The following is a 15,047-nucleotide window of genomic DNA, read 5'->3' as shown; positions in this document are numbered from 1 at the left end:
CACTGCTCACGTCTCCGCACGACCCACCACACACAACGCACACACAATCAGCCCACATGGGGAGATCCACACCAATCAATTTGCAATAAAATTCATCGGACCTTGCCATGTCTAATAAAGGAGTCCATGGCAAGGTGTACAACCACTTGATTAAGACGCGGCCCACCTTATGTTGCTGCATTCCTGGAAGCGCTCGTCAGGGGGTGAAGCCGTAATCTAACCTCTTTCTGTGGGCCCCTAAAAAGTTGAGGACAGCTTTGCCTGCGAGAAATCATGACATGACCTTTAACGACGACACACACACACACACACACACACACACACACACACACACACACACACACACACGTGCACGTACACACAAGCAGACGCATAGGTTCATATCACCATGCGTATACATGCCCGCAATAGCCGTGAGCATCGCCATTATAATGGACACCGTGTGTATTATCTGCAACGTTAGGCGCAGCAATATATCGCCGTAATATCTGTTTACCAGTACTAACCATCCTAGTTTATGTTATAATTATAACGCTAACACCCACATCCGTGTTCTAAGAAGGGTTCTAAGTGCGTTGGCTGAGTCCTCTAGCTGGTATAGTAACTGTAAACGGACATTAACCGTAATTGTAAGCCGTCGGCACGAAAGTTTGCACGCACCTGCATGTATATGAGAATCAATGTGCAAGATGACACGCAAGTGGACGCAAAATAAGTGATGTGCCTGCACGACATATACACCCCCACATTGTGTGTGCGTGTGTGTGTGGGGGGGGGGGACTTACCTCGTCTTTGTCACACCGATCCCCGTTTTCTACTCGGAAGCGACCGACAGCGTGAGCGCCCCCATCCTCATCGTGCGACACTAACTGTAACAAACGAAAAATTCAATTACCATATACGCAGCGTACAAGACTGGCAATGCATTAGACGCACTCCTCCTAATTCAGAACGCATTAAGCTGAAAAAGATTAGTGACTGCACGGTAACATCTTCCCCTCTACCATGGGCAATTTTACCATGAATGAGGCTGCGCCTACATTGAGGTTCGCACCCGTCAAATTTCCCGTATTTCACGAGGATTCTCTACATCGCGATTAACTTTGGTTAGTGTGTGCTGTAGTATATCTCACTGATTAGCGGATTATTCTACAGTATATACTAACCAACGCTGATCGTATAATTCGGTATATGTTCACGTTCACGTGCCTCGTGTGAGAATTGAACGCGTCAGTGATTGACGACCATGATGCGTGTTCGAAAAATTCCAACCTTGGCGAATTCCTAGTCAAATGAGAGGACCACCGTCGGAGCGGAATTGCACGGAGAGTAATGCGATTTGTATGTGATTTGTATGTGAATGTATATATATATATATATATATGTGTGTGTGGTGTGTGTGTGTGTGTGTGTGTGTGTGTGTGTATTGTGTGTGTGTGGTGTGGTGTTGGCTATGTTGTGCTGTGTAGTGCTGTGTGATGTATGTGTGTGTGTGTGTGTGTGTGTGTGTGTGATGTTGTGTGTGTATGCTATGTGTGTGTGGGTGTGTGTGTGTGTGTGTGTGTGTGTGGTGGTGTGTGTGTGTGTGTGTGTGTGTGTGTCGTGTGTGTGTGTGTTGCCTGTTAGCCAATCGTCGGCTATTACCGTTCGTGCAGTTGCAGATCCGGTCAACAAAATACGTAAAAAAGTCAGCCGCTATGTTGAACAGGTTTTCGTCGCTTGACAGGTCATTGAATGTCTCGCTGAAAGGAGGGCCTGAACGCCAACCTGCCATGCTTGTTATTGCGGGTCTTTCGGTTGATAATTCGCTGCCGAAAGAATATCAGTAAGCATTCATGGCAGCTCTTTATTATCACGCCAAGCGTTGAGAGCCGACCGCATATCTCGGCATGCGCCGTATATTATATTGCAGCCAAGGACCAGCTTTGGCCCACGACTGTTGTGCAAAATCACGCGCCACAATGTAGGGGCTACGCGGCCACAGCCAGGTGATAGTCTCGGAATGAGCCTAATGAGATTTAGGCGCGAAAGTTAGCGCGAGTAATAATACTGCCCGACACTTCTCGCGACGTTTTAAGATGGCGCGTCAAACGTCGCCCCTCTCACTTATTTACTAAGCAAGGATGACGCTGCCCAGCGTCCATATTAGCTGCTATAAAAAGCAGCGTCATATATAGTTCTTACGATGCTTAAATTATTGATTTCTCGCAGGTCCGCGCCGTCCAGGTCACCCGAGAACTCGTAGGCGCGGGCTATGCAGAGTACGGGATTTCTCTACGCCTTCGAATTCTACTGCTGTTCGCCTGCGCTTGCACAAACAGGAGATCCCTAACAATTCGGAAGAGGAATATTGAGTGTGGCTGCACGGCCCCTCAACCGACCATTACGGTTATATAGCGGAAGCCCGTGGCTAAGGGGGCTCATTTAAGTTGCCACGCTATGTAGCTGATATAGAAGTTGTGCGCGCTGAATATGTTTTCCTGGGTTCCTGGAACTATGGTAGTCACATGCGACTATTGTCTATTGTTTCTCCTCGCGTAGCAATTTCACTGATCGCTCTGCTTCGAATCGTACAGGAAAATGAGAATAGTAGGTCTCAGGGGAGAGATTAGTTGAATATAGAATAAGTTGTGATATAAAGTAAGTTAACCCTAACCCTAACCCTAACCCTAACCCTAATCTAACCCTAACCTAACCCTTAACCATTATCCGAATTTCTAAATAAAACAAAATTAGCAAAAATAATAAAAAATAAAATGAATAAGCAGACAATATTGTTAGCCAATCAGAGCGCTCCCGTGAGCGCGATCACTATCTCTCCATTGCTGCCAAATTCAAAATGAGAATGAAACCCCGATGGGCCGAATACGCTATCCGCACACGCGTTTCACAATCTTCACACGCCCGCAAAGTTCACGTGCTAATGCTATGCGCCACAGTACTTCACGTCCAAGGCCACACGTGCACGCGTGTGCATATTACGCATATAATATAGTACTATATATATTATTATTTATATAGTATATATTATAAATATATGGTGTATATATAGCGCTGCGTGTGCGCCCCCGATCGGCGTCTGCCCCTGCCAGGGTGTTTATGCCACGACGCACACGTGAGTTTATTTTACTCAAGTAAGATGACGCATGCAGTTCCAATTACCAACGAAATCGCCGCCACACGTGAGCTAAATACGCATGAGCTAAATTTTACTCAACGGAAAATCGCCGCACACGTGAGTAAAATTGACTCATGCGTCTTTACTTTGATGTAAAATAACTGCACCTGTGCCTGCGCCGCGGCATACACACCCGCACAGCACCGGCAGATAGATGCGATATGAATTCTGACTCACTAGGCCACTTAAAAAAAACCTAGACCCTGACCCTACCCTACTCTTAAAAAAAAAAATTAAATTAAAGTGCCTAGTATGTAGTATCATTATTGCATCTTTCTGCCAACACCACCGCCCACACGCGCGAGACACCGTACACGGGCGGCGTACACACGCATGTTTGCCACACAATCCCGCACTGCACGTCGGCGCACGCAGCCGTGACACACAGAACGCATCACAGTACCGCTCAAGCCACTCGTACAGCTATAATCAATATTATCTATTACCAGTTGTACATATACATGCTCGTTGTTTGGATTCTGTGTCTTTTCCTGTTTCTATGACGAAAATAGCAAACACAATGCATTTACATATATATATTTCCACTTCTAATTGCTGCTTTGCGAGACTAACTCGTAACGCACGTGAATAGCCACGAGATATATTGAATTTCGAATTGGAATTCTGGATCATATTCGTTATTTTTCGATGTATAACCTCGGCGGTAATTCGCGCAAACCCATCGAAAATTACGTGCTATTTTTGACAAAGCTGTGGAAAAGGGATTTCACAATCTGCTTGGAAAGCGCAATAGAATAAAGTTGCTCTCTGCCGGTGCTTCGGCGAGGCAGACCGGGACGCAGGCGTCGAAAGTAGATTTACATGCACGTAAATAGCAGTCAGGCGGCTGCATATAAGATTACGGCGATTTACTGCCTTCTATATCAGCTATGATACGGACTTCGTGTACGTATTAGTCGATATATTAGGAGCAGTTCCAAATGAAAAGACTATAAACGATGCGACTTGCGATGCTTGGTGTTTCAGCGTGTAATCTTGCTACTGTCCATCGTGCCGAGTGTGAAACATCCGTGACTACTCTGTTTCGTAATGCAGGGATAACGTGCGAAATTTAGTGTTAATAAGATTGACGGCAAAGCAGATGTGGATTCAGTGAAATAAATTGTGATATAAAAACAGCTGGAAAGTCACTAGTGCTTTTACCAACGCAGAAACAGAAAACTGGATTGTCGCCAGCACACACACACACACACACACCACACACACACACACACTCTCTCTCTCTCTCTCTCTCTCTCTCTCTCTCTCTCTCTCTCTCTCTCTCTCTCTCTCTCTCTCTCTCTCTCTTTCTCTTTCTCTCTCTCGCTCTCTCGCCCACTCGCACACACTCTATCGCGTTTCTCTCTTTCACGCTTCCCCTCTCTATCGTTTGATCGCTCATTCTAACGCGCCGCTCAACTCTCCGCCTGTCTCTCCTTCAGTGATTTATTGCAGGTAGCTAGAAGATCTAAAGGTTTTCCGCATCGCAGATCACACCCACGGTGGTCAGCATAAACTCGTGTCTGTCACCGTTAGTGATAATCTAGCTTGTCCGAAAATCACCGATGCACTAGTACCCATCACAGCGTCCAGTGACAGATTAGCCGCTTACGTTCCATACTTCATTGTCGTCACCGTAAAAAAATAAAATATTGTAATGTTTTCTGTATGTGGCGCGGCGTTTTCCGAGAATGATATATGCCATCCATACGGCATATTGCATTACGACAGAGACGCCCGCACGCACACAGATACACAGCCGCACGCGAACGCACACACATGCAGACGCGCGTGCATACACGCACGCACCCGCACACGCACACGCACACGCACACTCACATGCACATACACACGCGCACACGCTTACGCGCACACACAACACACGCCCACACACATAAAATGTCCCGTGTGGCGCTACAGTAGTCGTAATTAATGGGGCCCACCAGCATACGACTTCCCTAGCAAATGTCGCCACCGGTTTTTTGATCTTCCGGAGTGAATAAACACAGAGCACTCTCTGCCCATGAATCTAAATTATGGGTGCATCAAGCAAACTACGGTGCGGCGAACGAGGCTCTTAACTGTTCAAGATCATGAACCACATAAGAAACCACATCTCCTCTCTCTCGTGCGCTTTTTTTTAATCGTTTTTGACTTTCTCCCTCTACTGAAAAAGCGAACTGTATAATACAAACGTACATTCAATCATGCACCGCAATTTTATGCTGCCTGACTGATCCCTTGTTACGATGGATTTAAACTGTATGCATCGATCGACTTGGGATCCTTCAATCCAAGATAGCGTGATACGCAGAAGTCAACATTAGCAGATCTCATTATTACCCCCTGTTTGTCATTATTAACCCCCTGATATCATGGAACACCTCGATCTCGATGAAATAAAAGACGCCCGAGCTTTTTGCGGTCATAATGAAGCTGAGAGGGTCTATGTCCCCCAGGGTACTGCCGGAACGTACCCTGGGTACGGTCCGGTATACCAGAACGTACCCTGGTACCAGAGCATATAAATCAACGTGATTTATATGCTCTGCTGGTACTATCTAATATGCCGGACCGTGCCTCGCCTACTCCACTAACGAGTCTAGGGAGTCGCCTACGCCTACTCCCTAACCCTAACCATAACCCTAACCCTAACCCTAACCCTAACCCTAACCCTTGCCCTAACCCTAACCCTAACCCTAACGCTAAACCTAACCATATCAGATAGTTACCAGGGTACGTTCCGGTATACCGGACCGTAGCCAGGGTACGTTCCTGCAGTACCCTGGGGGACATAGACCTTATGAGCCATAATGAAGCGCTATAAACCCAAACCCTACGCTTACGATGCTCAAGCAGATGCGGTCCTAACAGTATTGTTATTTTCTGTGTTTTATAGAAAGTTGGTCAATGTCAAGAAATAAATACACAAATTGGACAACGACAAAGTGTTGACTGTGATGCTGTATTCGACTAAATGAAGCGTGGGGATTTGCTGTAACATTAGTTTCGAACTAAGAGACCTAGAGGCTTCAGCATGTCAGACCCAAAAGAGAAAAAAATCGTGCAGCCAAACGTAAAGGATCTTGACGATGTTTTCAAAGAGAGGTTCATCAGTCTAAAAAGATCGAGAGCAGGACACATCGGCCACTTGTCGAAGTTATATGTAGTCATCGAGAAGTTGCTCGTGAACTTCGATAATGTAGAAGTAGTGAAGGCTCAAGTCGATTTGTTGATTGACGCTTTTGCTAAGTTTATAGAAATACATAAAGAATATATCGTCACGTTGGATCCTGTACAACAATCGCAAGATGGTGCTACATCGGCCTACTACGAACAAGTGCAGAATAAAACAGAGTTTAACAGTAGAATCGGAGACTGGTTTAGAAAAGCGGAGCAACACAAAGTGAAGCAAGAGAAAATCTCACGACAACAAGATCGGAGAGCGGACTGTCCTAGTACCCGAGCAAGTACCGCCAGGTCTAAAGTTAGTGAAGCAAAAGTTAGAGAAGCAGTTGCAGAACTAAAACGGAGACAGCTGAGAGATAAACAAGACTTAGAGATTTAAAGACAACAACTCGTGCATTAGGAACAAGTTATGCAGTTACAGAATGAGAAGGAGGTGGCTAGACTAGAAGCACAGTTATTGTCAAGTGATGACAGTAATAACGGTGAGAGTGGAGGTGAGGAAGAGTGCACACAGGCAGCCTATTGATCAGATGCCAACAAGTTACAGGCAGTACCCAGAACCTGCATTTCAATATAGAGAACATGTAAATGGTGTCGATCCAATATTTACACAACAGCAGCAGGCACTTCAGTCACTCGCGATAGGGTTCAATTTGTCACGTCCAGAGCTGATGACATTTAGTGGTGATCCCAAAGACTATTATAGATTCTGAAGTAGTTTTGAAACGAACATCGCGAATACAGTGATTGATAGCAAGACTAAGTTGAGTTATTTGATCCAGCTGTGTAGTGGCGTGGCACGTGATTGCATCGAAGACTGTGTGATGTTGGAGCCGGATGCCAGATACAGAAAAGCCTGCGAGATACTGAAATCTCAATTTGGAAAGCCGCACATCATTGCCCATGCATATATATCAGCATTGGTATATGGAGAGTCCATAGCAGCTGGAGATAGTTGTGGGCTACAAAGGCTGGCTGACGAGATAAGTCGTTGTGAGCTGATATTGCATGAATTTGGTTTGCAATACTTGAGACAAGCAGACTTGAATACGGCAGACTTGAACAACTCGGAAAATTTGAGAAAAATAGTAAAGCGTCTTTTATACCATATTCGTGGTAAGTGGGTAGACAAAGCAGATAACTTAATCGAGTCTGATATCGAGCCGAATTTTTCGCATTTGCCGAAATTTGTGCGAGACAAGGCCAGAATCGCAAATAATATGTATGGTCAGGATATGTGCGCATCAGCTTTGAACAGCAATAACCCACGAGCACAAGAATCGAAGAAAAGGTCTGGTCGTATCAATGTACATACAGAAGGAAAGAAGGTCACTACCCTTGCGACACAGGGTGCAAAAAGCCATGAATGTGGAAGTCAAAGCAAATATAATTATGAACTGAAGTGTTTCTAATGCGGTAGACAACACAAGCTACTGTACTGCAAAAGTTTTAATGCAAAACCTTTTGAGGAGAAGCAAAAAACCATGAGAGAGAGCAAATTGTGCGACAATTGTTTCCAGAAAGGACATTTTGCAAAGGGTTGCATGCAACAGCGTGGTTGCACAGTTGAAGGTTGCAGAAGAAAGCATCATGCTTTACTTCATCCCCCTTATTTACCTAAACCTCAAGAAGGTGTTGGACATGTCACAGCAACTAGTACTGGACAGCGTGTATATCTTCGTGTTGTTCCAGTAAAAGTGAGGGGTCGAGATCATGATGTTCAAACATATGCCCTTCTGGACGAGGAATCGGACATTTCACTATGTACAAAAAGATTAGTGGACAGACTGGGCATCGGTGGTGTTAGTAGACAGTTTTCCTTAACAACTGTAAACAGCAAACAGAGTCCAACACAAGGTATGGAGGTCAAGCTTTGTGTGAGCGGTCTGGATAGAGAATCGGATGGCGTTAATCTTGGAGTGCCAACAAGTTACCTATCTCTGAGCAGTCGATTCCAACTATGAGGGATGTAGAAAAGTGATCTTATTTGAAAGGGATAGAGTTTATAGATATTGAGGAAAAAGAAGTTACCATCCTCATAGGCAATGATGTACCTGAAGTCTTTTGGGTGATCGACCAGAGGCGAGGCAGAAAAAAGAAACCATATGCGATAAAGTCAGTGTTGGAATGGCCACTCATGGGACCCCTGAGTGCCTCAATGAGCTCGAATTTCAGTGTGAACTTTGTGAAACTTGAAGACGAGCTTCTGTCACGCCAGGTTGACCGGTTTTGGAAAATGGATTATGATGATTTATTGAACAAATCGGAAGATGCAATGTCTGTTGAAGACAGAAGAGCACCGAGTATGATGAAGGAGTCTGTAGCCTTTGATGAAGGACACTACCAAATTCCATTTCCATGGCGACAGGCAGACGTTAGTGCTGATACTATACCAAAACAACCGTCCTTTGGCTGAAGCGAGGCTACGCCTACTGAACCGACGATTTGAGCGGGACGAAGACCTCTTTGAAAAATATTCTGCCGCGGTTGGGGACTACATTCTTAAAGAGTATGCACAGCAGGAGGCAGACGGTTTACCACTTGTTCAAAAACCAATATGGTACCTGCCACATCACCCGGTGTTTTATCCCAAGAAACCAGGAAAGGTTAGGGTCGTGTTTGATTGTGCAGCGCAGTATAAAAGGGTGTCTTTAAACGACAAGTTACTCCAAGGGCCAGATATGACCAATAATCTGGTTGGCGTTTTGATGAGATTTCGACAAGAACCAGTCGCTGTGATGGCAGATGTGGAAGGCATGTTCAATCAAGTGAGAGTAGCGCCAGCAGACTGTAATGCTTTGCGCTTCCTATGGTGGCCCGATGGGGACATGAAAAATGAACCAGAAGATCATGAGATGCTAGTACATATATTTGGAGCAACATTATCGCCGTGCTAGGCTGGATTTGCTTTACGCAAGACTGCTGAATACAACATGCAAAACTATGACAGTGAAACGATCAGTACAGTATTCCAAAATTTCTACGTGGATGACTGTCTAAAATCGGTTTCATCTGATGAGAAAGCAGTTAGACTAGTGAGTCAGCTACGAGAATTGCGGTCCAGAGGAGGTTTTTGGCTCACAAAGTGGATTAGCAACAAACAAAGTGTATTAGAGACGGTACCAGTTCAAGAACAGAGTTCCTCCGTTGTGAATATGCACTTCGAAAACACATTGGCGCAACGGGCAGTTGGTGTTGAGTGGAATGTGCAGACTGACAGATTCCAGATTGGTGCTGTTAGGAAAAGTAAGCCAGTCACCAAAAGTGGAAACCTCTCAGTGGTCAGTTTGGCATATAATCCACTGGGTTTTATGGCACCAGTTATTTTGCCTGCTAAGTTGATTTTGCAGGAATTATGCAAGCAAACCCTTGGATGGGACCAGAAAATTGACAGCCAGTTATCGAGTAACTGGAAAAAGTGGTTGAATGGTCTGTCACAGTTGACAAAGGTGACAATCCATCGTTGTTACAGACCTTCGGACTTTGAGGCCGTGCAGTCGGTACAGATTCACCACTTTGCAGATGCATCAGAGAAAGGCTATGGCGCTGTGTCATACTTCTGGTTTGTGGATGCTGCAGGGACAAAGCATTGTTCATTAATTATGGGCAAGTCCAGGTTAGCACCGGTGAAAGCAGTTACAATACCGAGGCTAGAGTTGATGGCAGCAACATTGGCTGTAAGTCTGGATCAGAAGATCAAAGAAGAGATTAAAATTCCTGTACATAACACATTCTTCTGGACGGACTCAATTGTTGTATTGAGATACATACAGAATGAATCAAGGAGATTCAATACATTTGTAGCCAACCGTGTGAGTGTTATTCAGAAGAGTTTGTCGCCAAGTCAATAGAGACATGTTGGTTCTGATCAGAACCCAGCAGATTTGGCATCAAGGGGTTTGACACCAGAAAACACAAGAAAACTCCAAAGATGGCTTCAAGGGCCAGAATTCCTGTGGCTGGAGGAAAGTTGTTGGCTGCAACAACAAACAATGTCTGAGGAAGTATCCAGTGAAGATCCAGAGGTGAATGGAGAGACACAAGTCAGTAGTTTCGTTATTCAGAAAGGGAACTTGGATTCCTTCATTAGCCAGTTCTCAAGCTGGAATGGCTTGGTCAGAGCAGTTGCTTGGATGCTGAGATTCAAGAAGTACTGCTGCAGTCGGTATTTCAAGAAAGGAGATTGGTCGCTGAAACATGGGCAACTTTCTGTGAAAGAACTAAAGCAAGCAAAACTAGCGCTTGTTAGTTATGTTCAGAGACAAGTATTTCAGAAAGAATTGAAGCTATTCGAAAGGTCCAAGCCAGGTGACAGTGCTCAGTTGAAAAGATCTACAGGAGGAGCGAGTCCTCTGCACAAGTTAAGTCCTTTTCTTGACAATGGCGTTTTGAGAGTTGGTGGACGATTGCTTTTACTGTTGTATGAGACGAAACATTACCTTTGCGCAATTTTGCTAATTTAAAATTAAAGGAACTGAATAATATACTGTAATAAAGGATAACTGAAACAATGCCTGTGGATTGTTGCATATTTGAGCCTGTACAGTGTGACTGAACAGTACTGCCACCTATCAATCTATAACCACCGCCTGCTACTAGCAAGCATAACTGCGTTGCTCTCTGGCCTTTGTCATTCTTCTCTGAATTGCCCAGAATTTGCTACAGAATATATAAACTACTTATAGATTAATGACAATCTTGGTAACAGGATTTTCATATTATCAAGAGCGTATAAAGAAGGTCTTCTTAATACCTTCTTAATACGCTCTTGATATTATCGTCTTCGTATCAAGCCAATAGTTTACTAAGAGATTGCTATGAATCGGGCCGTGACTTAGAGAAAACATCGTAGTCTCATCATCGTAATGAGTGAACATATATCCGCCGTAGACGACCATTTCGCGAGTTTTAATAATTTCACTAATAATGGTCGTACAGATTTTCACCAAAATCTATCTTATCGGCTGCTCGTATTGCCGAATACAGTGTTCGCTCTTGCGGCGAAGACAGCCCTCTAGTTATAGTTGGAATTATGGTCATAGTTATGTTCATGGTTATGGTTATGGGTATGGTTGTGAATATTGTTATAGGTATGGTTATGAATATGGTTATGGATATGGTAATGTTTAAAGTTATGGTTATGGTTGTGGTTGTGGTTATGGTTACGGTTATGGTTACGGCTATGGTTATGGTTATGGTTATGGTTACGGTTGTGGTTATGGTTATGGGCATGGTTATGGTTACGGTTATGGTTGTGGGCATGGTTATGGTTACGGTTATGGTTATGGGCATGGTTGTGGTTTAGGTTATGGCTATGGTTATGAGTATAGGTATGGTCATGGTCATGGAGGTGGTCGTAGTGGTGGTGGTGGTGGTGGTTACGGTTAGGATTGGGCTTTAATGTTAGGGGTTATGTATAGCTTTAAGGTTAGGATTAAGATTATGGTTATGGTTAAGGTTAAGGTTAGAGTCAGGGTTAAGGTTAGAGTTAGGGTTAGGGTTAGGGTTAGGGTCATGGTTATGGTCATGGTTATGGTTATGGTTATGGTTATGGTTATGGTTATGGTTATGGTTATGGTTATGGTTATGGTTATGGTTATGGTTATGGTTATGGTTATGGTTATGGTAAATGTTATGGCTATGGTTACGGTTAGGGGTTCGGTTATGGATATGGTCATGGTTAGGATTAGAATTATGGTCAATAGTAAGAATGGAATTATGATTATGCTCAGTGCTTGCGTGAGTGTTTAAGTTAGAGTTAAATTAGGTATCGAGTTAGATTTAGGGCCAGGGTTAGGAATATGTTCATAATTAGGGTTTGGGTTATGGGTTGTGGTTTGCTTGGGAGTTAGATCAAGTGTAGAGATCAAGATCTGTTAATTGGACGGTTGCTAAGTTTAAGGTTATAATCTAGTGTTATGGTTATATGTTATAGTTGATTTATATGATTATGATTTTTAGATTAAGGTGTTAAGAATTAATGGTGTTAGGGTTATATTAGTGGTTATAATTAGATTCAAGGTTGAGCCTAACAGCCTAATCACAGCTCTTGCGCTGAGAAACCGCTGAGTCCTAGGCAACGAGTCAACGATCACGTTCCGTCTCTGCTGGGTGAGGAGTCGGAGAATTGCAGCTGAGACGCTTTGGGGGAGCGTACGGATCTCGGCAAGCAGCAGCTGTTGCAAATATTTACCATCTCTGCCGCGCGCTGCCTTCGTGTACGGAGCGTGACGAGAGAGAGTGCCGTGCAGCGCCTGCTATATTAGCGAGTGGGTGGCTACGTATGCCGTCGTCTCAACGCCGTGCGTTGAAAAATCGCGCGTGCCGAGCAATGGGTTCCGCCATGTCAAATGCTATCAGTCGTATTCTATGTCTGCACGCACGGGCACACAACGCACGCGCGTACGCGTACTCACGCAGGCAGGTGCAGGCGGGCCGGTGCACGCAGGTAGGAGCAAGCATACAGGGAACACGCAGGTAGGAGAAAGCATAAAGGGGACACGCAGGTAGGAGAAAGCATACAGGGGAGGGACATGCAGGCAGGGAACACGCAAGCAGGGGGCACGCGGGTAGAGCACATGCAGGTAAGGTCCCGAGCACGTAGGGAAGGGGCACGCATGCACTGTGTGCACATGCAGGGCACGCGTGCACAGGCAGTGCGCACACAGGCAGAGGGTACGCAGACAATGCACATTCAGGTAGGAACACGGAGGTAGAGTTCACGCAGGCAGTGGGCACGCAGGCAGCGTGCACGCAGGCGGGTACTGAGCTTACAAAAGACATCAGGTGATACATAAGCATGTGCGTTTTTAGACTAAGGTTTATAACGGGGGCAAAGCTCCATTAGTTTATTGTTATCTTGCTTTTACGAGAGCGCCGACAACCAACCATAGTGCCAGGCGCGATGAAAAGAAACAAAACGAGTGAAATCGCGGAAAACTCAAAAGAGAACGAAAAAAGGGGTTGGCAAGAAACCGTCGCATTAGAAGGCCGAATATAAGCAACACTCTTGCTGAAGCAACCGTAGACGTTGTAGTAAGAAGAAACAATAGCGGACGCGTCCTGTTGTTGCAATATTCGTTAGTTTTTTCCTCAGAATCGCGATCCCTCCGTCATCTTAGGTGTAGAGATATATCGTCAACCGGCGTCGATCAACAAGAAAGTCAATTCTGTCCGAAAGTTGAACGACAGCAATAAATCTTCACAGAGACCAAGTTTGATTTCACTTTATCACACACGCCAACCAGATGGTAACACCGAAATAAGAAAAGTTAGCGCACCTATGCAGACATCGCACACACACCCCAACACCCACACGCACGAATGCACAAACACCTACCCACATGCACGCATGCACGCACACGCACACGGACACGCCCATGTGCGCCATGATCTCTAATTTGTAACGGTTGTTTCAGAGTTTTTTCCTGTTTATTTTTCTGTTAGTAAACTAATCATATTATGTTTAGAATTAAAAGCATGCAACGAGCACGAAGCCTTTTCCGTCGCTACTCTAGACGTTCTCGTGACACGTGAAATCTATAGTAGTGTAATCTGTCTACGCAGTATGTACACTATGTACTACACTATGTAGTCAACTTACTAGCTCGATGGAACCATAATGCTTCCTGCTGAATACACCCCGTCGTGCGGCAAGGTCTGCGGCTGTCGAGCTGTGTGAGAGAGAGAAAAAATGCGTTAGTTCGGTTTGACAGCTAAATTTTCCACCGTTTCGAGCAGCGTCCGCTGCGACCGTTTCCTCTATTCGAATGCGCCAGGAGACGGCCGTGGACAAAAACATAGCGCGCATTCACCTTTAATAGCGTTCTGTTCGTCTATCACACGATTCTATCCTCCGTCGTTTATTTTTACGAACGGTTGTAAAGCATTATTTGCCCGTACCTGTCACAGGGCGCCCTTTTATCTGTCTATAATAATATAGTTACGTTTTTGATCGACTCCGCTCTGGAGAAATTATTAATTATTAATTAGGTTAGCGCTTAAATAAGGTTACCAAATTGTTAGAAAGTTACCAAGCTGCTTAATTAAGTTAGAATGCGTTAGAATTGGTAATATGTCATTTTTTGTTAGATTTACATAGTGATATGGATACCCATATAAAGAGATAAGGGAGAATATATTATATATATATACGTATAATCCGTGATTTCCATGCCAACGAGGCGCTTGGGGGGAGCGTACGGATCTCGGCAAGCAGCAGCTGATGCAAATATTTACCATCTCTGCCGCGCGCTGCCTTCGTGTACGGAACGTGACGAGAGAGAGTGCCGTGCAGCGCCTGCTATATTAGCGAGTGGGTGGCTACGTAAGTATACATACCTGTTCCACTCTCTTTATTCACTTTTCTTTTAAATATATTGGATGCTCGACTATTATAATCAATGAAAACGATACAACGAAGATACAAAGCAAAGCTGAGACGCTTTGGGGGAGCGTACGGATCTCGGCAAGCAGATAAAGACCCAGAGCATTACTGCGTGCCGTACACATACATAGTTTTTGAATATGGGGCAGCTGATGTCTCTATTGTCGATGATAAATATTACTCTGATGTTGGATAGTATAGTGCCTATAAGGTCACCTGTGAAGCACGGTATACCAGGCGCCTTTTATAGTCATGTATATATATATATATATATATATATATATATATATATAT

At 44.5% G+C, this 15,047-nt stretch overlaps 1 protein-coding gene across 1 annotated transcript in view; it reads right to left on the bottom strand.

Moving 5' to 3' along the window:
• LOC106804799 (GTPase-activating Rap/Ran-GAP domain-like protein 3) overlaps positions 1-15,047 on the bottom strand; it is a 66,625-nt gene that overhangs the window by 37,630 nt on the left and 13,948 nt on the right. Inside the window, exons 2-3 of the mRNA XM_014806146.1 lie at positions 13,971-14,040; positions 786-869 (exon numbers count right to left, since the gene is read on the bottom strand). Of these exons, the coding sequence (XP_014661632.1) occupies positions 786-869; positions 13,971-14,040 (154 nt within the window). The remainder of the gene's footprint in view (positions 1-785; positions 870-13,970; positions 14,041-15,047) is intronic.

Source organism: Priapulus caudatus, unplaced genomic scaffold (genome assembly GCF_000485595.1).
Source record: "Priapulus caudatus unplaced genomic scaffold, Priapulus_caudatus-5.0.1 Scaffold88, whole genome shotgun sequence".
Classification (NCBI taxonomy): domain Eukaryota; kingdom Metazoa; phylum Priapulida; class Priapulimorpha; order Priapulimorphida; family Priapulidae; genus Priapulus; species Priapulus caudatus.
This window is presented reverse-complemented; position numbering and strand designations above follow the sequence as displayed.